Raw genomic sequence first — 27,437 nt, 5'->3', positions numbered from 1 at the left:
ATAGACTTTTAAACTGGAGCTCAGCTTATGAGTTTTTAGGGAAACTAATACTCCTGTACTTTATGTCTTTGATTCGAAAAACTTGAAAAGCAGCAGAGCATCCAATAATCAGGCCGCAGCGATTGCAGCTACGCACCCATAAAGACTTCAGGGCTATATTTAGCAAGTTTTTTAATTATGTGGACTCTGCAGCATGGAGGCAAAGCAACAGCAATGTGCAGCATAGTCACTTGTTCCCCCCCGTGCCTGGAGTGGCCTCTGTCTTTAGTGTCCAAGGTCACACAGATCTGTGCAGGTACCCCTCTGACAGTAATTGCATAGAGCCTCCGGAGACAGAGCAATACAGACAAAGGAAAATTGGGAGAGAAAAGGGAGAAAGCAGAACCAGGAAGAGACGATGTGAGCGGGGAGGAAAGCGAGACAATGAGAGCTAACCGCATACAGCAACAGATAAAGAACCTTAAAATAAACGGAGGATTTAACAGCGCAATCCCTCAAGCTTCTCAGTGACTGGGGGGAAAACCATTCCTAACGTGAATGTATCCACTTATCGGGCCTGTGTAAAGATATCCATACATGAAAAAAAGCAGCACTTAAGAGTAATTAAATGTGAATAATTAAAATGGGAAAAGTGGTAAAACACAGAGCGCTAAGGACCCCCGGAGAATATAAATATATTACATACCACGCTTCCTCCACAAAATAACCACTTAGTAGCTAACAGCGTAAGGATGACTTCATGGGCCTTTGTTCGTTTAAGTGCATCAACAGCTGTGTACACTCCATTCACCACTGCCCCCAGTGAGACCACAATACAAATACAAATAAATCCTGGACTCCAGACTCCCATAGGATTAATGGTTGGTAATAGCATTTGCATATTGATGGTGGTTATCCTATGGTTTTTATAATGTTTTCTTTATTGCTATGAAACAGATGTACTGGCCACTTACTGTACAGCTATTAAACTGCTATCGTGCTGCCATCTGCCTCAAAGTGTATGTTCCTATGGATATCATTCTTTATTTTACTTTGTTGTCTTCTGTAGAAAGTTCATTTATTTAAAATGGACTTGTAATCACTGTGAAACCCTGGTTCACAGCTCCTGCTCCTTATTGGGAGAATTATCTTGCTACCTGGAACATTTCACGGCTTTTTCTTCTCATCTCGCTGCTGTGACACTTTCATTTTCCTACTTCGAATCAATAAAGTTCATCTTATCTTATTGAAGATACGGTTGGAAACAAATGGGAGCTTAACGCCACACAGAAAAATAACTCTCTGCCAGCTGCATCATTTCTGCTTCTATAAATACAGCTACCTTTCATGATTGGTTTTTACACCCACAATAAAATGTGTGATTATTGAAGTTAAGTAAATGGTCTCGCATTGACCATAAGTAGCACCGGCGTTTTATTTTCTCCATTTTTATTCATCCCCGGCTTCCAAACGGAACATCAGGCGAGACCGGGGGAGAGACAGTTAGCTGGCACTCTATGTCACAAGTGTGCTATACCTCAAGGATGGTCAAGGAGTACTCAATGAAAGTGTTTGCTCCATCTGGCAAATGGAGTGCTGGTAGCAGTGCCAAAAAACACTCGGAAATTTGTCTCTGAGCCGGTGAATGTGTAACTGCAGAGCAGAAAATGGGTAGGTTTTGTAAACAATCAAGAGAAGTATTTGAAGTCAGAGTGTCACAGAGGGCATCAAGTGCTATTGTGTTATGATAAAATGCAGGGATGTTTACAGATTTGCATGCATTACTAGCTGTCTGTCATTTTAGTGAAGTGTCAGCTTTTATTAGTGTTCTGCATCAAGTCAGTGACAGGCGTCATTGCTTTAACGCTCTGGCCAAAGTGCAGGAAACCCATGGGATGAGGTCATAACATACAGAGGTGAACTTTGGCACACATGATCCCGCATTTTCCTTTATGCAAAGTGTTGTTGCCATCGCTCACAATCACAAGCGTATTTATGAAACTCAGACTCTGCTCGGAAGCTTATCTGAGTTTATATATACACATTCCTTCACTTGAGAAATTGAGGGAAAGCGAAGAGAGACGGGGGGGGAGTGGAACATGTAATGATATTGCAAAGCACTCAGCTTGTATGATTTTACAGGCCCTAACACTTTGATGTGCTCTTCAAGGGGTTGGTATGACTTAATGTAGCTTTGAGGGAGTGTCAGCGAAAATGAAAGAGACCAAGGGAGAAAGGGAGATGGAGGAAGGCGGGGAGGGGCAAACAGTGTGATGTAGAGAGATGAGGAGAGGGAGGAAGGGGTGAGGACTGGTCAGGTGTTGCCTCCCTGCTGAGAATAACACTTTTTTTAAACCAGCACGTAAGCTTCTTGGTGGAGGACCACGGGGCAATTAAAGGGAGAAAATAAATAAACAAAAAGACTGCAGCATTGCTGGATCATCTAAAAACACGCCTTTATATGAGAAATATTAAACATCTCACAGCTTTCCTGTCAAAACACACTGAGAGCAGCAATATAAAAAATGCAGTTTGTGTACATTTTGTATAATGCAACACTTCGGTTGCTTCCCTTACAGACCCTAAAGAATATATGGGATATAAGCTTTGAATCTATAAAAACATGTTGACTTGCTCTTTCATGTGAAGTACTTACAAGCCCCCAAACTCCAACTCCATTAGATTATAAATTCTACAACGCATCTTGCCGTTACATTTCCCCAGCTGACAGTGAGCGATGCTGAAGGCCTCAGGTTTACATGTGATTCTGATCAGTGATACAACGTCACACATAACCTCAGCATCTCGTCTGACCTGCAGGGGAAGGAAGCTGGAGTAGCCAGAGGGAATGTAAAGGCTTCAGGTCAAGGCGGGGGGATGAGTAACAGATTGTTTTTGCACTCTTATCAACCCCAGGAGGAAAAGAGGTAGAGGGGCTTTCAAAGGAACAGTTGAGGGGGCCAAATGCTTTCCACACTCATTTGTGATTGGATTATTATGGTGTGAGTGATGCTTAGGCTCAGATTGGCAGTAAATGAAGGCAAATTAATTAATTATGGCAGTGAGGCAAATTAAGAGGTGGCCAAAGTCGATTTCATGGGCTCCGAAAGGCAGTGGGGCCAGATGTGCGGGGCGGCTGAGAGAGGAAGACTTCAGCATCCAGTGCCCCCCCACACACAGGCTGGCACACGATGAAGGGGCAGTGATTGGCATGGAGGCTTCACAACTGTTCCAGCTAGTTTGTGAGTGCAGGTGTTGGTGTAATTGTTACACTGATTAAGTCACAAAATCAAATGCAACACACGCAGGTTGGTTCAAATTCTAATGATTCAGTAGATGACGCTCGCCAAGTTTCTATACAAAAATAATTCTACTTCCACATGACGTGGAGTCTAGACTTTCAGTGTTGCTGAGTGAAATGTAGCTTAAGCTCTGTCGGCCCTTAGTTACTGGTGCTACCGTTGACAACTTAACGACATGCTGTGTGTATGTGCTTGTGATAAAACATTTATACATATAGCTTGATTTTGATATTGAGGATGACGACTCATTAAGTATACTACCTAAAAAGATGGGCCGTTACCCAGAGCAAAACAGAATGTGGGAGGCATTAAGGACACACACACACACACACACACACACACACACACACACACACACACACACACACACACACACACACACACACACACACACACACACACACACACACACACACACACACACACACACACACACACACACACACACACACACACACACACCACACACACACACACACACACACACACACACACACACACACACACACACACACACACACACACACACACACACAGCTTGTCAGAGAGAGCAGCCATGCGGGAATTATAGGGATTGTTAGTTTTCCCATCTCCAAACTGTTCTCTCCTTTCCTCCCCCTGTCACTGCTGACAGGAAGGGATGGTGTGATGTATTCCTGTCATTCAGTAGTAATAACAAGGAGGACGTCCTTTGATTTGTCTTCGCTAGTGGGGGGGGGGGGGGCTGCGGGGGTGAGGGGGAATGTCAGAGTGGTAGAGATAATTGTCGTTCATAAAGTCAGTGTGCTGTTAAAAGGGAATCAGAAGTCAGAGCCCTTGTTTGGACCTGAGAAATGTTGGTATTTGGTGAAGAGGACGATGAAATAGTCACTGAGTCCTACAACATGTTTCAACAGCAATGAAAATATGTACTAATTGACTTATATTTAGATTTTGTACATTAAAGAAATATATATTATTTAAGTCTGTTACTCACACATTTTTCAAGCACACAAAACACAATGCTGACATACCCGTCTCTACGTCCTGGGTGTAGAAGTGCATGGTGTCGCAGATTTCCGTGACAAATACTGGTCTGTAGTTGGCCACTCGTTCTTTTTCTTCTGTTACATACACAACCTCCTCCACTGGTTTCTCCTCGTAATTGGCCCAGATCTGGAGAACACACACACAAGGAACACAGAGTGGTCAGTGAAGGCATACATACCAGACTTCTGCTTAAGCAGTTTGGAGTATCTAGAGATAATAGATTGAGAACTTGAGTCAAACTAACAACGGTTTAATGTTACATTTGTCCAGTTACTTAATATTTTTGAAATCTTTTTTGAGAGAGGCAGAAAAATGCATACATTTTCACTGTAATTGGGTCAAATATTTGTGAACGCATCATTATAATGAAAGAGATGGACATAAAGGCATTACTTATTTTCAAATCAACATGTATTACTCATTATGTTGGGCCAAACCCAAACCCACGATGCTACCAGAATATAGTACAATGTATCATTTCGACCCAGCTTTCTGAACCACGGTTATGCAACACATATGTTTCAATTCAAAGCACATCATTGTGGAGCTCCTTTTGTCTAGATGGTAAGGGTAATCATAGAAGTGGTAATAGACCAATCGACTGATTCAACATGCCTCGCCGATGATTTGAAAGTAACCATAGTTTTAAATAAACGACTCTGAAAATGATTAGAAACTGGATAATCCTCACGGTAAAAGTTGCCAAATGAGTTTCAGTTTTCAAGACATGATCAGTGATTACTCCAGAGAATAGTCTGTAGTTTCAGGTAAAATACATAAAAACAATTATCACTTGCAGCCCAACTTAGAGTTAATGTTTCAAATTAAATTGCAAGAAACAAGGTTTTGCTCATAATGGAGACTAGCTTTCTGTTAACAAGTGACAAACAAAACAATCTTGAAGATAGAAAATATAACAGAGAAAAGCATCCAACATGCCCGAATTCGTCTCAATGATTCCCATGAATACAAGATGGGTGGATATGGGTGTTTGTGTTGTTTGGCCAAACAGGACGCGTGTGATACTGTGGACACGTCTAACAACCAATTCCGTGTGTTAAGTTTTAGACCTCGGCAGTTGTGTAATGTGAGGATATATTGGCTAGGGTTAAACGTTATTGTTAGAATCAGGTAAGGATGCAGGTTGAGGTTAGACATGTACTGTAGAGTTGTTGATGACATAACAGGTTAGGGAAATAATGCAGTCAATGAGGTTCCTCACAAACATAGCAATGTGTGCATGTGTGTGTAAGCAGGCTGAATCCTTCCTATACTGCATCAAGGTTACTTCTCTCTCAGCTCCCCAGGAGAAACAGAGGGCAAGAGGCTCATTAGGGAGAAGTGCTTTGCCTTGGGGCACATATCAAACTGCATGGATGTCTGTGTGTGTATGTGTGTGTGTGTGTGTGTGTGTGTGTGTGTGTGTGTGTGTGTGTGTGTTTACAGAGAGCAAGGGATGCGGCAGAAAGAGTAGGTGGTTGTCAAGACTATATAAGGTGTTTGTATACAGCTTCAAGTACAGTAAATGTATTAAAGCACGTGTCCCGACACAGGATGGTCAGGATGAAAGCGATCCAATCAACTCCCTGCAAAGGAGTAGGGGAGTGAGGGCGGTGTACGGGGGGAGACGGGGAGTGAGGAGGGGCGGGGAAATCAAAAGTCAAAAAGTGCAACCGAACTCCACAGTGCTCCAGCGGCTCAGCATGTTTTCTCTTGTGATTTCTGCAGGCTATTTGGGACGTGTTTACTTTCAAAGGTTAGAGAAAGAGAGGGGGGGAAATGGCAGCCAGGTTTTTTTTAATTTTTTTTTTAATAAGGCAGTGATATTACCCAATTAGATTCTGGGTAATTATTTAACGGCATGGTATCATAGAGCTAATTAGATTAGCTAGTTTTAATGTTGCCATTTTTTCACTCTTGCCTTAGCTCATCTGGAGAGCGATGCTAGTGTAAAGGCTTAGTTAATCACACCCGAGGCTGCTAATATTCTGGCTCTTCAGCATGCTATGATTATCCTTTTACCTCATTGATGTGGTGATGAGTCTTACAGGAGGGAACTGCGTGTGTCTGTGCTCGCAAAATAAATTGGTGGATGAGAGAATGAGAAGGGGAAATAAAATAAGATTAATAATCATAGAATAAATGCTTGCAACTGTTACCCATGAAACAAGTGACTGCTGCCCTAACCACCCCCCCAACAAAAGACAGGGTCACACTACCCAATTACCCATTCAATTATTCATCGCACAAAAGCTGTAAAAAAAAAAACCGGAAAAAAACCCGGAAGGAGCTCTAGAAGGACCGAAAAAAACAGGTGGAAATTCCGGGGATTGAGGGCGAGCAAGGTTAATGAAGACCGAAAACGCAGCCACGCTTCGTAAACCCCGAGATCAACCAGGATTTTTTTTCTGTATGGCATTAGACCTGCATGTGCATTATTAGCACCATTACATACAGCCGTGTGCACACATTATATGCAGACACAATTGCTGGACTATAATCACGCTTCCCAATCTGCAATGGAGCTGACATGGCTTTTAATCAAACGTGCGGCACTAATTATGGAAGACAAAGATTAGAGTGTCACGTTTTATTAGACTGGTGGCCATCACTGAGGCACCTTGAGGGTGGTAGCAAGTGGGTGGACTTGGGGTGGGATTCGATACCAAGCACAGTCACAGGGCTTCCTGTTGACCTCTGTGTTGAGTGTGAATGTCACAGTGACAGGTACAAATAAAACGATGGAAAACACATTTGCCTCCCTAAATTGACATTTAGAGTTGCACAACTGCATACAACATTAATGATAGGACCAACAGAGGCAGGCAAAATCAACAATATGAAGAGGCAGGCGATCCCTTGCCCCCCAATCTGGAGTCTTTTTATTGTTTTCTATTTTCAGCTCTGACTCTGCAGATGGGCAGTTCAACGTGCTGTGTATGTGTTCTCTGTTGTTGTTTGAGTTGCCGAACAGTGCACTGATAATACTTGAGGGTTTCCAGTGAATATTAAATCCTGCTGCTCCATCTACTCCCTTTGTAGCTTCACGTGTGAATTAGGGCTAACGCTTTGTCTACATGGTAGGCTTAACATGAGCAGCACGCTAACAGAGCCGAGGCTTAAGGCCTCTTTCTAGTTTGGGTAGTGTTTACATGCAAGTGAAACCGGAAAAAGGATTGATAATATTGACAAAATTGATACTTTTCGTGCTTTTATTCTATCATGCTTATAACAGAAGCATAAAAAACAGGGCTCTAGTATAGTCACGCTATGAGAAGCAAACACAGAAGTTGTGTACACTGGAGCTGAAAATGTTACCATGGTCACCCTAAGTCACATGGGTCCAACACTCAGAAATAAATACATATTGAAAGTAGTTATAGTTCTTGAAAGTATTTACAATAGCACAAGCTATCCCTCACATATAAAGAGCATTTGTCACAGTAAAAATACACTTGGAAGATCATCTATTGGTTATTTGTTTCACACCGTTTTGCTTCAGGAACACTGTAAAGCTTCATCTCTTTTTAAAGTAGAGAAAATACACGGATACACGCACGGACGCCCGCGTGCACACACACACGTGCTGTGCCCAGGGCTGATGACCTTCCGTGAGCAGCCAACCATCCTGTTTGTTCCACTTGAATGCAGGTATGTGACTGCTGCTTCTGCAACTGCAGCCAGACGCTAGAGTCACAAAGCTGCCAGAGACAATAAGGGAGAGAGAGAGGGGGGAGAGAGAGAGGACAGCGATAGAAAGATGGGGAAAAGGAAAAAAGCGGCAGGCTATTAAGCTCAGGCTGAAAGGACAACAAGTCCTAATAATGGTGGCCGAGCTGAGAGTGTCCAAGCAGGAATTTTGAGGCGAAGGTCTGTTTCCATCTACATTTTACATATCGGTTTATATCTCCGCCACATAGTCCATATAGCGCCTTTTTCTGAGAGGCGGCGTCTTTTTCAATTGATTCCAATGAGGACCAAGCGCATGCCGTCGAAGGTAGACGACTCCAGAGAAGGTGCAGCACCCAGCGTCTTTTTTCTGAGCGCCAAGACGTTTTTGTGCGGCCGCTCAGTGTTGAAGATATTGAAACTTTTCAGAAAAGTGCCGATGAGATCACTGTAGAAATGGGATGAAAGGCTTGTTTTCGGCCGTGTCTGTCAGACAGAAACCCAGTCAATAATCATAACAGAGACCCAAGTGCCTGTTTGTGGGAGCAGATCGGCCGGTGGACACGGAATGTTGCTGCAGGTCAGTATGTGACATTTATCGTCTTTCTCCCTTGTTCATAGTTGTCAGAGGTGGTGACAAAATATATTGTAGCATGAATAGATGATAAAATCCATGCTAGTCTGTTTTACAACAGCGGCATGCGTTATCGATGTATCGTTGTCATAGAAAAAAATCTAAAAGAGCTGGGAGCGTTTTCTTGATGAAATGATGGGGCCGCCTTCTGCCAGAAAAAGGCTCTATGTGGACACGGGCCCTTACTCATCCATTTCCCTGCCTCCTTAATAGTGCAACACCTCTTACGCCCGTTTTACACTAATGAAAACTCACCACTAGCATCCTGAAGAAGAAATACCTGGTTATAGGGCAAATCGTTACAGCAATTCACTGGTGGCCAGATTTAATTTCTGCGCCTGGCACAGCAGAGTAACTCTCCGCAGCTCTGCTTTGGAGAGCGAAGCTGGCCGCTGATCAACTCAGTGCTGATTTGTAGGAATATAACTAATTTGATAAAGAGCGCAGTAGTGTAGAAAGACTGAGCAAGTGTGCTACATTCATAGAGTAGATTCACACATACAAGCACAGGTGGGTGAATACACAAACAGATGGATGACTGAACACACACTTGGTGCCAGAAGAAGGGGGTGAGGGTTGGTTTGAACACTGATTAAAGGTGGCAGAGAGTCAATTCTAGTGTGTCTATGGTCTGTTGATCCAAACAGTGCTCCATAAAGGATCAACTATGCACTTTAATAGCAGGCCAACATTTCAATAATAAAAAGACATAGGGTATGGTTTTCCCCTTCTTCTGTGAAAAAACAACCAACCCAAATTAAATACAACACCTATTGTTGGCTTACAAGTTGTTTAGGCGTAAATCTCTAACACTGTGAACAAGTTTTCTATGATTTGAGAAAGACTCCTACTCCCTCTCCGATGAAATGAAGAACACGTTACACCCCTTTTTTGATTAATCTGACACTCAGAAGAGAGCGCTCCTTGAACAGAACATTATTAGCACTTCTCTTAACACAGTCCGTCTTCACAGTTCCTCATTAACGCGTCTTCACTACACTAATGCACTCTTTAAGAAGCACTCGACAGCTGCAGTATGCACATGTCGCTGCCCACTGATTCAAACACACCTCGGTGGAGAAGGTATCCGAGCCCTCGCAGCCCAGGATACACCTATGTATCTCTGAAACAATGCAGCTGTCTCAAAGTAACTGAAGTGTGTTGTAATCTGAGCGAGATATTATCGAGTGGCCTGTCTTCTTACATAGCTCCATTGTTCATTTATTACCGAATAACACTTGGAGAACAATTGAAATCAATAGGAGCATGTTAGTCATAAGAGCGCACTCTGCAAATCAATTTAGCCCCCATTATATCCCTGATGAATCCCCTTTGGAGAGAATGGGTAATTAATTCAATCGAGGGCACGTTTCTCCTCTTTCGGGGCTTCAGCGTTCACTTGTGGCTTTTTGAAGAAGCCCACTTCAAAAAGCTTAAAGCTCGACGCAGGAATAGAAAGGGACCCATTTACTTATGATCACTTTGATGCTGTGTAGATCCTGGCTGGGTGAACAACAATACAAGGTATCAAAGGTAAACGAAGGCTGCCTTTTCAAACGCAAGGTAAACACCAACATGTCTGCTCTAAATCATGTTCCTCTGTAGATGGAGCTTTATAATACTTCATGTGTGTTCTATTTTGGTATTCAGTGCATTCCCATATTTGAAACAAACATTATTCTGCTGAATACAACGATCTCAAGGAAAGAAATTGATTGGCACTCAAAGTGAAAAGCGCTCAATAGACATCGGCATTGGAGTCACGTTCCTGAGTGGAACAGGTTGGCGTGGCAGAAAGGTGAAGGACCCTGGATTTCCTGTTGCTCGATGATGTTGTCTGTATTGACAAAGCCATTAGAGGCTGAGAATGATCAACAAGACATACAATTGCTTCAATGAGGGGCAATCTGCCATATCACAGCTGCTATGATTAAGCCATCTCCTCTTAAAGTCACTTTAACACTTGAAAGTCAATCAATTTCACATCATGCAGTTATCATCATATGACATTTATAATTAGTAAGTATTTAGGGGAGCATGTGTGGCACAGACCAGGGTGTGATTCTTCGTTACATCAATAATGCATGTGTATATGCAGACTTGATAAACAGGTGGAGGGTTATTGGCTTATAATAAGGGGGGTTCTGGTTAAAATCACCCGTTACAAATGAGTAAATAGGCATAGTTATATTCTCCATATGGCGATTTGGAAAATAAATTACATCATAATGCTGGAAAATAACCTTTGTCTTAGCTGATGCTAATGTTCCTTTTCCAACACTGGTTATTGAAATATGAGTCACTGCCAACAACTGATGTGATGAAAGCTTGGTGCCAGGTAAATCCTCAGAGAAAGGTAGCACACTGCTCCACTGACTGACAGGCGGCCTACCAGGGTCCCTCACTTTGATTTATCAGCAGTTTTACAGTTCATTTGAGGTGCAGTGATCACAATGGATGTGACACAACATACCTGTTGTCCGTATTGATCTTAATTGGACAGTGAGTTGAGTGACAGGTGTCAGGGCGGCCCCATCGCTCTTGTGCAGTAAAGAGAACATACATTAACCCAATGCAATCGCCTGGCCCTAAAAGGCCCGCCTCCAAGGTTAAATGGGGTTTTGGTACATTAACCCTGATGGTTAACCTTGTCGTGGTGGGATAAGTAAGAGGGGCGGCCGTGGAAGAGAGGAAGATCTGATTTATAGGAGGGGAGGCTTTGCTTGTATGTAAGCTTCTTGTCATTCCTTCCCTGCTGTCCACATATTCAGACATAAAGCATGGCAGTCTTGCATCATAAAGCATATAGACATGGGCTAAGAAGACACAAACACATGTACGTGCACAGAGGCACTGTCGTGGCCTTGGGAAGAATTGGTCCAGGTTGAGCTACGATGATGTAGCAACATTGTTCCTGCCCCAGTGGGCAGGCTGCTCGTGGGCCTGCAAGGCCACACACGTGGACACGGTAACTTAAAACGTCAGCTGCACACAGGCCTTTTTGACAAGCTGTCATGTAACACCAGTATATCATGTTTGGGGAGACAATCGCCTTTAAAATCATTGATGTGTTGAACACACATCAATGATTTTAAAGGCGATTGTTTTGATACAGGTTTTATTCGTGTAGTTTTTGAAAAGCAAATAAATAAAAACAGTTAAACATACACACCAAACCTCATGACAAGCTTCAACAGCTATCAAGAACATCTGTAAATCTATCCGATAATTCATTGCTTGCAAATAAAGAAGTCAAAACATGGGTTATTCCGTTTCCCAGTTTGCTGCCAGTAAAGACATTGTGAACAATCTGGAGGTGAAAACCAATATAATCAAAAATAAACTATTCTGTAATATTTAAAAAACATATTTTGTATTTATGTTATCATTGCAGGACACATTACAGTCAATTTAGAGAAAAATAAAAGGATTTAAGACAGGCGCTTGATCTTTAAAAGCACTGAACACTCCTTCTCCTCAAAGAGTGGCAAGAGCCAAGATCTAGGTTGTAGGTTAAAGCCGAGCTACACTGACTGTGGATTTTAACTCTTGGATACACTGCCCACCACTGGAAGCCAATGAATCCTAATCTCCTTAAATAATACTATTAGAATATAGGTGTCCATTTTCACATCCCAAGGAGACACTGAAGGAAGAGAGTGAAAGCAGCAGAGGGATGGAGGGATGAGTCTCTCGGATGTGGTTACTTAGCAGATAAATTATGCATTAAAACTGCACAGGTGGTGCGGGACAGGGTTTTTAGGGGAGGGAGCCGAACAGCTGGGGAATTCATAAGAGAAACGGGAGAGCGAGTGAAGGCGAAAGGGAGAAGGGGAGAGAAAAGGATACTCCCTAGCTTCATATCACAGCCAACAGATGTTCTCACATCACAGAGGTGGCAGGCGGGCCACTCAACCCCGGCTTACACGGCTAATATGTCCCCCCTTATCCCGCCGCCACACACGGACACACGCGGGAGACAGTTGAGGGCTCAGGAACGACCTAAGGCCATCGCAGCGGTAACTTGTTACACTTTTTAAATTGACACAAATTGATCCACTTAGACATGTGTGTTGAGTTGGGGGAGGGAACTGGTCTGTCAGAGCCGCTGAGAAAGAACTATAAGCCAAAAGTTTATTTATTTACATAGCACATTAGAGTGCACGATCTTCACAGTAAAATAAAAAAAAGCAAATAGAGCAATAAATGAAGACTTGCTAAGAAAATAATAATTACTAACTTGCAACTGACAGAGATTGGTGGCATTTGTGCATAAACTAAAGGAGGGCACGGTGTAACCATGGAAACAGGACATGTGGGTGCACGTGTAATCACGTGCACACAAACCTACACCTGTGCCACCGTCTTGATTGGCGCCACCCTACTTAGCCGGTATGAAAAACCAGACGGCCGTGAGTACGAAACACCCACACCCACAACCTGGAGGCAGTCACTCCAGCATATGGAGCCTTATGTCAAGTTGGCCTTTTTTTCTTTGGTCATATTTAACCAGAGCAGTGACTGTTTCTATCCGTGGCCTTTAAAAGATGATCAAGCCAAGCAAGATGTCGTCAGAGCATAACAAAAGCAGCGCTGGGGAATAAGCACGCTATTAAAGCCGGCCAGCTGCAAGTGTGAGGGCACATGATACAGACACTCAATCTCCAAATGGCGCATATAGAGGCGGGGAAAAAAAGAGACTGAATGGAGGGGGGTACAAAATAATTTAGCCAAGATAGACACTTTGTCTGACTGTGTATCGTGATAACCTTGATCAAAAGTGAGGAGGCATAGAGGTTTGTACAGAGGGACACAAGCTTTTCTTGCTTTGTGCTTGATTGTTATGTTCACATGTTGTGCACCACTTTGCTATATTCGTTTCCATTGTCCTATTCCTTTCACAGCCATTTTCATGACCTTGACGCCAAGTGGTTGAAGTGTCCTCTTTTCTATAAACGTGCAGCTGGCTTAACAATCTATGGGACAAAAGAATACACAGATTTTTTTCCAGAACCCCATGTCCCAGCCGCCTTTGTTCCCTTTGTCCTTCCTCTGTGAGATATGTTTATAAACTCAAGCTGATTAATATTGATTATTGTGTCCATCACTGGCAATAATGGAAGAGCGAAGTAAATAAGACGGGAGGAGAAAAGGGAAAGAATAGAGCAAGAATAAATTGAGGTGATTAAAAACCAGGACTACAGTACCTCAATGTTAAAATGTGTAAGTATTCTATTAAAAAGGCAATTAATCAACTTTTTAATTAACAGGCTAGTTCGTACTGGGTTGCCACACTGTTGTCATGACGACTGGTTTTCTAGGGTAGCGTTATCTCTTCTCTTCTCCCCCCTTTCTCTGTGGAGGACTCCTGATCATTTTTCTCTCTGATCATACCTTCCCCTCGATTGTTCTTCCGCTCCGTATGCGCTCTCCATTTAAGGAGAGGGGAAATAATAGAGGTATGAAAAAGGAGGGAGCTAGGGAGGCAGGGCTGGTGGGGATTAAGGGAATGGGAAGAGATGCAGGATAGCAGAGTGACAGAGAGGTTAATATGGATCTGGCATTGGCGAGGAGCAGCGATGGAAAGAGAAAAGAAGAGGGAAGAAAGGGAAATAGAAAGGGGGAGGGGGAGGAAAAATATAGTAATATTATCACATCAGAGGTAATGCTCCTTGAATCACATCTCACAGTTTGCTGAGCGACACAAAAGGCCTAGTGATGCTCTCCCAGTTTCAGAAACAACTGAAGTAATCAGCATCTCTTTAGGGTGGACTTCAGTCGGAACTGTCACATGTGTGTCAGAGAACAAATCCTAACTATTATGTTGACAAAGGCAGAAATCAACAGAGCTTCAACAGCCCTATGATTCATATGACCGGGCACTTAAAGTGGACCTATCATGCAAAATGCACTTTTGTAAGACTTTTATACATGACTTTGTGTTCCAGGTGTCATAAAATACAACCCTCTCTCTTTTCCTCCGTACCCAAATCTTTTAAAAACGGGGCTACAACCATCCGACCCGACGTCATCCCGGAATACTGGGCGGTGACGCTCCGCGTACAAGGGCAACGCTCCACCTATCAGGGGAATGGGGGGTTGGGCCATGCTCGAAAGCGCTGGATACGCTGTAGTACATATGCCAGGCCTGTAAGTGGCGCTGTAGTCTGCCACAAAAGCAGCGAAGAAGACTTCCCGCGCATGGTTGCCCTTCTGTTTATTCTCCGCTGTGGCTCTTTTTCTCCCTCTCAGAGGCAAGCGTTTGCTCCTGCTGCTGTTATTCAATGCAATCCCTCCCTCGCTGTAATTCTCTCCGGTAGTCCACCAGCAGATGACAAACACCCACCTCTCCGCCTCTTCCAAGGGACAAGGGGACCATGCGGCAGAGTTTCAGTTAGATTTTTTTTTTAGAAAAGTGACTAACGACTATATATAATCATATAAGAATAATACACGGAGGACAAAGCCTCTCTTTTCCTCTCCCTCTTCTGACAGCCCAGCACAGCTGATCTCAGATTACGCTCAGCTGCAGCTCATTTGCGCTAAAGCTACGTCACAGAATCAGCCCTTGCAAAAACAGGGCTGGAATACAGCAAATAGAGCGAAATGAGGCATGGCTAAAATGCATGATCTGTTTGGTATTTTGAAAAAAAAACTTCACAGACATGTTTTATATAGGCATAGCCCTACAATATATTTGTCAAATATAGCATGATAGGTCCACTTTAAGGCTTTTCAGGTTATGCTAGTTTGCCAAATCAACCCATTTAGCCCTGAGATGTGAAACTGGTCAGACGGATTTATTTGATTCTTTTGTTTTACTGATGAATGTAGGGAAATGACCAAATGGCCTTCAGCATTCTGCCATAGCTAGTGTTAATTTGGTAAACAAAAACATGTTTGACCAAATATGTTTTTAGACAGCCTTTTTCAACAATATCAAATCTTAAATGTTGGACTTATATGACAAAATAATTAGTTATGGCTAGACTAGATTGACTGAAATGTTCAATAACATGACTAAAAAAGTATATTTGACATAGGATTAAAAGTAAATCAAAATAAAACAAAATCACTTTGACTAGCAATGACTTGCAATAAATGATGACCTTAATGTAATTATCTGTTTTGAATAACACTGGACATACACATGTTTAGTAGTTGTCAACTTAGACAAGAGTAAAACTATGACGAATAAAAATGACTAAAGTATATAATATAACAAGCATTTTATCTAAATTAGCCAAAATGAACACTGGCAGCAGTAAAATCATAAAGGCAAAGCTCCAAGGCATATTACATCTGGTAATGTAAAACTAATTTGGAAATGATTTGATTCTTATTTGCAAAGTTTAAGTATTTTCCATTTCCTGTCAGGATAAAAGGAATTATTCTTTTTTATTTATTCACTAAATCAACTGTTTCGACCGTTGTACAGCCAAATGCTCTGACCCAAGTAACATATTGTAACCTTGCTAAACGTTTTGCCGAGACCCATACTGACACATAGAGGAAGTAGCAGAAATGAGCAGGGAAGGGAAAGCAGTGTGGGAAATGTGGGGATAAAAGACAGAAACAAACATAGAAAAAAAGAAAGAAAAAGAGGCTGAGAGAGACTGGTACAACAGGGGGAATCGGAAGTGCAGTGATGACGAGAGCCTGTTTATGTAACCGTATCTCCCCGAGGCATGAGAGAGGAAGAGAGAGACTCTGTAAAATGCACAAAAACACACTCGCAAAACTAGCAGGAGTGGTCCCGTTCTCTATGTGGAGTGTTTTCTGCAGGCAAGCCAACCAGGAGACAGAGATAGATAGATCTTTAATTTGTCATTGTATAGGTACAACAAAATTACAATGAACTCAAGGTGCCAACATGCAACAACAAGACAATATAAAAACAACAGGACAATATAAAAACAACAAGACAATATAAAAACAACAAGACACTATACAAACAAGAAATGGGACTGACCTAAATTACAAGGGGAACGCTTAAGAATTCATCAAGAATGATCTCAAAGCAGACTTTGTTGGTGACAAAGAGGCAACAGAGGAGGACAGGCACAAAGTTATTCCTTGTCCGCCCTGTTAATAAACCCTTCCACCCTCTTCCTCTGACTGATGAGATGGATTAGGCCAGACACACCTCTAATGGTCAGTCAAAAACCAACGATCAACATGGAGAATGCTGAACAAATCTCATCAACTATTTGTTTAAGTATTACAATTGATGGGTTGGATCTGAGAAAATTATAATATATCTATTTGAAATTATGCTAATAGGTGTAAGCACATATTAAAACATTTAACTGTATCAATGTGCATTACAATCTACACAATTATCCATTTCAAGCTGTCCATCTGAATACGATGAAGTATTCCTCACTCCCAATCCAGTCCATTAATCCTCTGAACAGTGGCAATCGTTTCAATCCTTCCCGCTTCCTTTTATCCCTTTTTTTTCTCACGTCACCGCACTCCAAGGTTGACAGCCCATAAAAAAAGGACCCATCTATTTTTTATTAACGGCTAGTGTTTTTCTAAGGTTCTACAAACAAGTTGAACGCCTTCTCACAAGCCAAGCAATGGCAATCTGCAGTGCTCTGGAATGTTATGACTTAACTAGGGTCACCAGAACATATTTTATTTTGTTGGACAGTGTGACGATCCCTGAGAGGCCACTAAACGCACTGAAATAGCAGTCGGACAAATAAACTTCGGCTGACAGGTATGGCCCTCTGCAGTTAGCAGAATTGTGGCTTATATCATCCCTTCGCTGGTAGTGTGAGTGTGACTCATAAGCAATACAGAAATCCGCTAAAATAAGAATGTAAGGAACCATACAGTGCAAGCATTTGTTACCCGGTGATTCCATCAAACCATCCAATAAAAAACAAATGAGCAGGAGAATTTGCGTTTTGGTGCTTTTGTTGGAAATTAAATGTCCTAAGAGCTGCTTTTAAAGAGACCAGAGGAGAGTCGAAGGGGGAAAAAAGCATCAATGAATCAATGCACTTAAAATTCTCCTTACAAAGAGAAAGCATTAGAGAGCATGTGAGGTAAGGGGAGAATAATAAAGAGGACGGCTAATTCAGGGCTTAGATTGGGAAAAGAGGAAGGTAATAGGGGAGACCGAGAGAGAAAGAGGTTGATTCAAGATGATGGAGAAAGGTTTAGGAGCAAGAGCAAATGAAAGAGGAAGGGACAGCGGACGAGTTGAAGAGGGAAGAAAAAGAGAGAGAAAAGGGGAAGAAGGAAAGCCAGTGAAGAGGAGCTGTGATGAGGCGAACAGAGAGAAGAAATAAATGCATTTAGGAGTAGAAGTGGCTGCTCAACCAAGAGCGGTCTGCCAGTGTGTGGAGGACTGGAGTCTGTGCGCAGGTAATAAAGAGAGGTGATGAGGCGTTAGCAACCACACTGGCTCTAAGCTTCTTCTCCACATCCTGGCTAACAGCAGAGCGGACTGATCTGCTTTAACCTAGATCAGGGGGGTCCGATCTACGGCCCGGGGCCAACTGCGGCATGTGGTACATTTTGAATTGGCCCGCAGCCAATTCTAAAAGTATTATGGAAGATGGCCCACACATGAGACGTGTGCTCGTCTTATATTGTACTTCTTGGATATATATGTAAACATATATTACACAGTATTCATGTGTTAATAAGAACCACTTTTCAAAACAATTCAAGTTGAAAACATTGTCTAACAAATCTTAGCTGATAAAATTACTTATTTGCATTACAAGTTTGACATAAACCCTTCCTTTGTACCCTTATAAGCAAAGCGAGAAATGAAACCCTATGGAGAGCTGGGATGCAGGCTGTTTGTGGCCCTCAGTGAGATATGTTTGGATACCCCTGACCTAGATGAAGCTGTGTGTTTATGGAGTAAACGCGACATGAATAATAATTCATATAAAGAGAGGTCACATGTCATAGCCCTTTTAGGTGACAGCAGGCCAATGGAGCAGTGTCAACCAGGGCTCATCTCCTTTCTTTGAAAGTAATAAAACCAAAACTCATTAAACAAGGCAAGGTTTGAACACTCCAACCGGCAGAGAGCGCATTTAAATGGTACCCTCCAGAAACAAATATTTAGCATTTCATTAGACAGCAGAGGGAAGCATGGAGGGAAAAAGCGAGCGAGGGGTATTTCACTGCCGACCCGCACTAAACAGAGTTAAGTGTGGCTCCGAGCATGGGCCCTAAAAAATGTCAAAGTGTGCCTAAATGACTAAAGTTGCGTGTGTCTTATTTTTAGTGCAAATGCCGAAAGACCACGCTGTTTTACTCTCTTCCCCTGATTACACAAGGACGATTAGAGAGGACACCTGAAGCAGGGTGGAAATGTGTGGACTGATGTTTTCACAGCATCTGCCTGATGACTCCAAAAATAAATAAATGTCAGTTATCTGTGAGGGAAATGTCATAGAGGCTTCTCAGCGTAATGGATGTTCACATGAATGGCGAGGCCAATATATCATAGCAGGGTTGTCTGTGTAAACCGCTGCAAGGGTACAGACAGAGGTGGGAAAAGCACACGGTAGAAATATAGGAATAGGAAGGAATAGGAATGTAGGAATACTCTGTTACAAGTAAAAGTCCATCAAAATCTAAATGTTACTCAAGTAAAAGTATAAAAGTCAACATTTACTTAAAGTAACACTCCTTATGCAAATTAGCCCATTTCAGAATAATATATATGTTTATTAGTTTAAATTATAATTATTGCTGTACTCATGTTTATCAAGCTGGTAAAGGAGGAACCCATTTTTATTATTTCATTTACTGCAGGGTAGCTTGTGAATTTACTCCGGATGTAACTAAAGTCTGATTTAAGAGTTGAATATATTTCACATCATGAATCCAAAACTTCAAAGTAACTAAAGATATTAAATACATGTAGGGGAGTAAAAGTACACAATGTACCTCTGAATTGTAGTGGGGTAGATGTACAAAGTAGCAAACATTAATTGAGTAAATCTACTTAGTTACTTTACACGAGTGGTTAAACATACTATCACCAATACAAGTTCATGTATTGTGTATCTGATCAAATAGTTGAAAAAAAAAAAAAGCTTAAAGGTAGGGTATGTAAGTTTGAGAAACCGGCTCGAGATACACTTTTTGTTATATTCAATGGAATGCTCTTAACATCCCGATAGCAATGAATATCTTAAGTGTTTGACAAAAAATCATACTGATGGCCTACCTGCCTGTCAGCCTTCCATCTGTGTACAAACTTATCTCGTGCCCTCATTGGTCATGTGCGCGTTCGTCTGTGTTGGAGGAGGGGCTCTATAAGGAAGTGGCAGATTTTCTCCGGTCGTGTATTTTCAAATTCTAGCGATCTCGAGCCGGTTTCTCAAACTTACATACCCTACCTTTAATTACTTCTTTAAAAAAAAAAAAAAGATGATGTCTCGTTTCGGTCATTGTTGGTTTCAGAGTTATCTAACCGACCGTACTCAAAGCGTCAGGTTGGGTAGAACTGTCTCTGACCCTGTCACCTTGAAGAAGGGAGTTCCACAGGGCTCTATTTTGGGACCTTTGCTCTTTTTATTATATGTAAACAATATTTGTAATCCGATGCAATTTTCTACCTATCATATGTATGCTGATGACACTATTGTATACTCATGTGCTCCTTCTCTGGATATGGCCGTTTCCAATTTAAAATCTGATTTTATCACGCTGCAGCATGCACTTCTTGATTCCAAACTGCTTTTGAACAGTAAGAAAACCAAAGCAATGCTTTTTGCTCCCAAGTCAGCGTCCTCTTGCCTCTCCATTGACACCCTTGATGGCGTCTCTGTTGAGTTTGTCGATACCTACACATATCTTGGCTTTTGGTTGGACAGTAATCTGAACTTCAAACACCATATTGAAGTTCTATCAAATAAATTGAAATTCACTCTTGGCTTCCTTTACAGACTTAAATGTTGTTTTTCAACTTCATCCCGTCCCAGCTGGACTACGGTGATACTATTTATAGATGTGCCTGTTCCACTGTTTTGGCCAAACTTGACCCACTCTACCATGCTGCACTGCGTTATATATCAAATGCACCCTATAGGACTCATCATTGCAAACTGTATAGCTGTAACTGGATGGTCCTCACTTACTATGCGTAGGATGCAGCATTGGTTTTTATTAATGTATAAAGCCATTTTAGGAAAGCTTCCACTGTACATATGTGCCAGATTTGCTCCAGTTTGTGACTCTTACAACCTCAGATCCAGTGCCTGGATACGGTTCCAGGTACCTGCTGTGCGGACTGAGGCTGGAAAAAGGAGTCTTTTTTATTATGGTCCTTGGTCTTGGAATGACCTTAAATCACGCCTCAAACTGACGGCACTTGTCTCAATAGCATGTTTTAAATTGAAGTTGTCTGAAGTCCTTACCACCAGCTGCTCTTGCAGTAATAAGTAGTGCACCCTTCTTACTGTCCTAATGTGCACAATGTAGTGACTGCTTTTTCGTGTTTTGTTTTCTTAGTTATGTTCTCTGTATTTTATATGTTTGTGTTATGTGTAAAGTTGCTGCCTTCTTGGCCAGGTCAGCATTGCAAATGAGATTTTATCTCGATGCTTTTTATCTGGTTAAATAAAGGTTAAATAAAAATTAAATAAAAAAGATACAAAAAAACAAGCTTTTAAAAAAAAGTATTCTGAAGTGGATATGTTAAGAATAAGTAATTTCAGATAAATATGTACATCATTTAAGTAAACACGCATACAATTGAATCAATTAAAGACATTTGCCCAGATTAATAACCTTTGCGGAGACTGACTAATCAAAGCGCTGCAGTCTGAGTGTCAAATATTCAAGGCTGGCTGCGTGTATTCCATGCACTCATTCTAGTGGAGGTAGGAGGCAGTCAGCCACAACCAGTCCTCAGCAAACCGAGTGGAAAAGTGTCTCCTTACAGTGTCCCAGGAGGGATGAGCCAAAAAAGAAAGAATGAATAATCCGCCAGCCTAACTCCAGTCAGTGCATGTCTTTCACACTCGCATTCAGCAGCAGAGACAGCGGAGGAATTGGGGCAGAGGAGAGATGGAGTAAAAAAGGGAAGCCCCAAGATATAAGATGCAGGGGGGACGGAGAAAGGCGTGCGGGCACACCTGGGGGTTTGTGTTTTGTGTTGTATGTTGGCGGGGCTGAGCACATGTTAGTCAGCCATAATGCAACACACTATGTCATATCACATTATGCTCTCTGCCAGCATTTCACCTCTGTTCCCATCTTTTCAGACATCTTTCTCCTCCTGTGGCCTCAGCCCGTTCATCCAGAGAGCCGGGTGAATGGGGGGGGGGGGGGGTGTCGTGCAGTTAGGTGGGGGTGGGGGTAAGGGGAGAGACTGACTGAGTTTTTCTGCACTGATGAACCAGAGGCAGCCTCACACCTGCCCCTGAGGACCTCTGCTAAGAGCCCGCAAGAATCTGTGTGCATGACTGGAGAATGGGAGGCACAAGGCCAAGGACATACAGCCAAATGCATAGAAACACAAGATCATATGCATACTAATGCAAGTGAAAGGAACTACACTAACAACACTATACACAAAACAGACCAATGCACACTGCTGCACTGGCAAGGCAGCAGTGTGCACAACATAGACAGAATGTTCCAAAAGGCCTACTTCCTGTTTATGTGCTTCATCAAGTAGAATATGTCATCCGAGAGTGAGTGAGTGTGTGTGTGTGTGTGTGTGTGTGTGTGTGTGTGTGTGTGTGTGTGTGTGTGTGTGTGTGTGTGTGTGTGTGTGTGTGTGTGTGTGTTCCTCAGGATTGTCCTGATGTCCTTGAGGCTGGATGCATTTTTCAGATGACATTTTCTCAAAGTCAGCGTGTAATCCTGGAACTCATGCAAATGTATAATTTAGCATGCAGAAGGTGAGACTGCTGAGACGGACTCGCTTCATTGGGTGTGTGTCTTAGACTTTTGAAGTTCTTGGATCATCATAGCGTATTTTCAATGCGTCAGTTTGCAGGTGACTTCCGTGTGCACGAAGGAAGTGGATAAAGACGGGGAAACATTTTTTGCATGTGTATTCACAAGACTGCGAGAGGAGCTGACAGACTGCTGAATCTGCAACTTGGAACTGGGGGAAAAGAGGATGAAGACAGAAAGAGGGAGAGAGGGGAGGACTGCGGGTTGGGGTGTAAATAACACACACATCACTGGGTCCACTGATCTCTTTCTCTGTCTTTCTGTCTCTCTGCCTCAGGGCACCGAGGGTCCAGCTTGGCGTCTACAGTGAAGGGGGGTGTGTGTCATGTGTGTCATGTGTGTGCGTGTGCGTGCACTGTCCGACTGCACATGCTCAATGTGTGTTTGAGTAAGCAGGAGAGAGACAGTGAGAGTATGGTGTGTGCACATGTGCCGCCTCCCTCCATCTGCAACCTAACTGTGTGTGTGTGTGTGTGTGTGTGTGTGTGTGTGTGTGTGTGTGTGTGTGTGTGTGTGTGTGTGTGTACACAGCGCACAGAGAATCCTATTATGTAATCTTTTAGCCATATGAAAGATCTTTGGTCAGCTACTTTTGTTGTGTGTAGGTTTGTGCATGCAGTGTAGAGAAGAAAGATGAAGTCAGGAGCACACACACGCAAACAGGCATGCACACATTATGGAATAGTAAACAAACTGTAGAGAAATGTATGAAGTCACACACATCTGTATATATGCGAATGCGAAGCAACACTGCACACACACGAAGTGGAACCTGGGACTGTGTGGTGTATTACAGTCCTCCATCTATTTTCCAGAGATGTGAGGTCTCACACGGGTCACCTCTCCCATTGTGGTCCCCTGCAGGCAATGATGTCCCCTTGCTGGGATCCCGCTGTCCTTTAACACTTGCCAACAAACCTTGCAACCTTCATCATGCTTGTGTATTGACACGCTGGAAATGGGGCCAAACGTTCTCTCACTGAATGTGTTGATGATTTCCAGCATGGGACCGGGTCCCCCGAGCCAAGGAGAGCTTTTATCCTGCTGCCTTATAGGGCGTGCTGCTCAGCACTGGAAGCTATTCCTTATTTCAATCTAAATTCACTGGATTGTGAATGAGCTTTCATTAAATACTGCCATATTTATTTGAGGAATTACATAATGATACGATACATACATTAATACAAAAAAAAACGAATTGGAAATTACACTATATTTTAGAAAGCCAATTTATAAATACACACAAGAAAAGTTTAACCAAAAATAAATTGCACAAAAATGAGTGCTATGGCATTGGATAAGAGAAGTACAAATATAGTTCTATCTGTAATGATTGCGCAATAAAGGGTCAACTTTCTTAAAGTCAAATGTAATGCATATGGCAATGTGTTCTTTAGAATGTGACAGTTTTCCCAAAATCGATTGTTATCACAATATGATGCCTTGCTTACAGCAATATATCACATTGTTATTAATGGTTTATCATGATATTAATTATATGGCCAAATCCTAAACAAACAGACGTACATTGCAGCAGCATTGGATGTAATAGTATTCTGCTTAAAGCCAATTCACATCGATATCATTGTTTTTAAAAGAGGCATGCTGGTACAAACATGATGTCACTACAGTTGAGTTGTCAACTGTACTGACCTTTTCACTTCTACTTACAGCCATTGTTAAAGTGAGCCGAACAGATAATGTTGGTCCAAAGAGAAGCCAAGATGTGGAGTTTAGTGGCTATTTGACTATGTTCTACTGAGGAGGATATATTAGAAAAACAGGCACGCCGAGCACAGATAGATTGCCCATAGGTGAAGTGATGTACTGTGACTTTTGGCTCTGTTTTAACCACTCATCTCCTAAAGGGCAGAAAAATGCAAATCACCAGTGACATAATGATTCTCCAGGCACTCCATCTTTGTGATGGCTGAGCTAAATGCTGCCACTGACACCGTTTTGTTCTCCCATTTGTTTTCTGATATTTGAAAGGGTCTCTGCACACAGCTGACACTTTGATATATCTTCTTCAAACTATCACTAGTGAGTATCGTCTCGATACTCATGAGAACTGAAATATAAACAGAGATATCAGCTACATATAACATTTTAGGGACTTTATATGTAGAACATGTTATAATAATCAAAGGTGTAAAGTACCCAAGTACATTTACTCAAGCACTGTACTTGAGTAAAATGCTGAGGTACTTATATTTGAGTATTTACAGTTTATGCTACTCCGTAGCTTCTACCGCACTACAATTCAGAGGTAAATATGTATTTAACTCCACTACATTTATTACATAACTTAAGTTAATTTGCAGATTTGGAACTACATTGTAGTGATGCACACATGACAATAAAAGCCTCTAAACTTGAGTTACTGTCAGTTACATGTATAGATGCACAACATGGGTGTTGTGACAGTTGTTACCCTGAATCAGCAGTTTTAACACCTGCATAATGCATGGTCTGCACGATGCACGCAATGTGTTTGCTGAGAGGCTTCAGCTTACATTTGAGGCCCCTCCACTTGAGGAAAAACGGACACACAAGAAGGAAACACAAAAACCTGAGCTGACAGAAGTCCAGGTTTATCAGATTACGATAAGGGAGATAGACTGACTTAGAACTATATGAGCAGACAAAGTGTCTTTCTTTTTAATCCACTGATCCGAAAGCATTCCACAGAGGAATGGAGCAAATGCAAACAAGCTGCAATCCTGAGAATATAACCAAAGCTGCAAGATATATTGCACTATATTAAGTAATTCCCATTATCCAAATCCAATCTTCAAGGCACGATGTATAGCAGAGAAATACGCCAGGAGAAGCAAATACACATTTCTGGGTATAATGTTTTATCAAGGAGACATTTTAAAGAAGCTTCCAACCACCTTTAAACCATATCATCTTAATTTACAAAAACGACCCAGACATTTTTGTGATGAAAAGGTGGGGTGCCCAAGAAATCTAAAATGTAGCCGGTGAATCTTAAAACGTCAGGAAAGAATACAAATAAAAACTAACTCCTAAATGTGTTCAATTTTGTTCCCATCCTGCAAGAGAGGCAGTTTCTTCAGCTGTCAGTCCTGTTTCCTATCAAATGGACCCGACCGGTATCTCGCCCGGTCATTAATCGAATATCACTTTCTGTGATTGGCCATGTCATGGACGTTGTTCCAGTCTCAACACCATGGGGCATGCATTTGTTTACTCACAAGGAGACAATTACAGCATTAGGCAATGAGTGGAAGAGACAAGAGAGAGGGATGACAGGAATGGTAATACAGGTGCAATCATCCTGTTTGCCTTGGAGTGCCATTAAGGCTCAATTCTCCACAAAGCCTGATGCAATTTATAAAGCAATAACATTAATGATTTCATGTTTGCCCAACATCTCTCTGCGGTACGAGGACGGCCAGGGACTGACACCAAACTGGGTAAAGTTAAGAGAACACAATTTACAGGAGCAGCCATGGGATTTGGCTAGAATGGATCTAAATTGGAGACCCAGAGGGTAGAGTTAGGAACAGAGTCAAATTTACTTTGTTATTTCACTCGAAGCCTCCATAGATGAGATACTTTAATAATAATCCCCGGCAATTTCCCATGATATTGCTTGGTGACTGCCACAGGTTATTTCACTATGAGATGCCAAGAGAAATGGGAGGGGAAAGAGAAAAAGATTGCAACCCTGAAAGCGTTTCAATGGCTGCGGGGCTTAGGAAAGTACTGAGCATGGTATTAATAGAAAAGGGACTGTCATCCATGGAAACCAAACAAGGCTTGTATGTAGGCTAATTCTGCGTTCACTATTTACATAAGATTGAATCGACATGCCACATGCGTGACACAAAATGGTCTTACATTGTACAAATAATGTGTTTCTTCTAAATGTACTGAATGCAAATCGCTCTTGGAAACCCATACAATACAGAGTAGATTGTAATATAAATGATATGATTGGAACAGAAAATAACTCCAACCATAGCTAATCCTTAAGAGTAAAAACAGTCGACAAGAGTTGAACTTCCTCCTGCCTATACTCCGAGTCACAAGCCTATTAGCTTTGCTAAAAGCCCAATTATCTTGATTCATCCACAGCGTGTTCCTGTTTAGCCAGGTGTGTGATGTGCTGACTGGTGAGAAGACACAGCTTAGATGGGAGGACAGCGACACATCACTTTTTGCACACTATTTGAAAACAGTAGGAATATTCCATTAAAAAGCGGTTTGGTTGGGGATTTCTGGTTTAATGGAAATTTGTTTGGCTTACGAGGCTAGTTGCTTGACCCTTGAGATTGTGAGCCTGAGGTGACTGCATTCTAAAAAGTGGCACAAATTGCAACGTATAGATATAATCAAACATGCTCACAATGCAAGTCAGCCAATCACAGCAAAAAAAAGGGCTGTCTGGGTTTGTCGTACAAAAGAGGTTGGTCCGAGTCATGTGTTTGGTGTGTACTTGTGAACAGGCCCTAGGGCAAAGTCTGCCAGAATGCAACTTTGGATTCTACCCAAAAAAACTGAGAAAGCTGAAACAAGATTATGTACTTCAATCAGGCTCCGCCAAGGACACGTCACCGCGCTCTATGTCAAAATGATGAAGCTTCAAATGCTTTGACGAGTGTCGTTGATGGACGGGTGAAGTATAGGGAACGGCATCAACGGGTCCCGGGTTTATGCTTCAGAGCGTTTTTTTTCCCGCCAGTGATAGCATAGTAAGTGAGGACCATCCAGTTAGGCTATACAGTTTGCAATGATGAGTCCTATAGGGTGCATTTGATATATAACGCAGTGCAGCATGGTAGAGTGGGTCAAGTTTGGCCAAAACAGTGGAACAGGCAAATCTATAAATAGTATCACTG

At 42.1% G+C, this 27,437-nt stretch overlaps 1 protein-coding gene across 1 annotated transcript in view; it reads right to left on the bottom strand.

The window, feature by feature from the left end:
* The window catches only part of snd1 (staphylococcal nuclease and tudor domain containing 1), a 218,060-nt gene that overhangs the window by 32,276 nt on the left and 158,347 nt on the right, over window positions 1–27,437 (bottom strand). The window contains exon 18 of the mRNA XM_034112292.2: window positions 4,295–4,436. Coding sequence (XP_033968183.1) covers window positions 4,295–4,436 — 142 coding nt within the window. The remainder of the gene's footprint in view (window positions 1–4,294; window positions 4,437–27,437) is intronic.

This window comes from Pseudochaenichthys georgianus, chromosome 23, assembly GCF_902827115.2.
Source record: "Pseudochaenichthys georgianus chromosome 23, fPseGeo1.2, whole genome shotgun sequence".
Classification (NCBI taxonomy): Eukaryota; Metazoa; Chordata; class Actinopteri; order Perciformes; family Channichthyidae; genus Pseudochaenichthys; species Pseudochaenichthys georgianus.
Note: the sequence above shows the minus strand (reverse complement) of the source record. Positions and strands in the feature narration are given on the sequence as shown.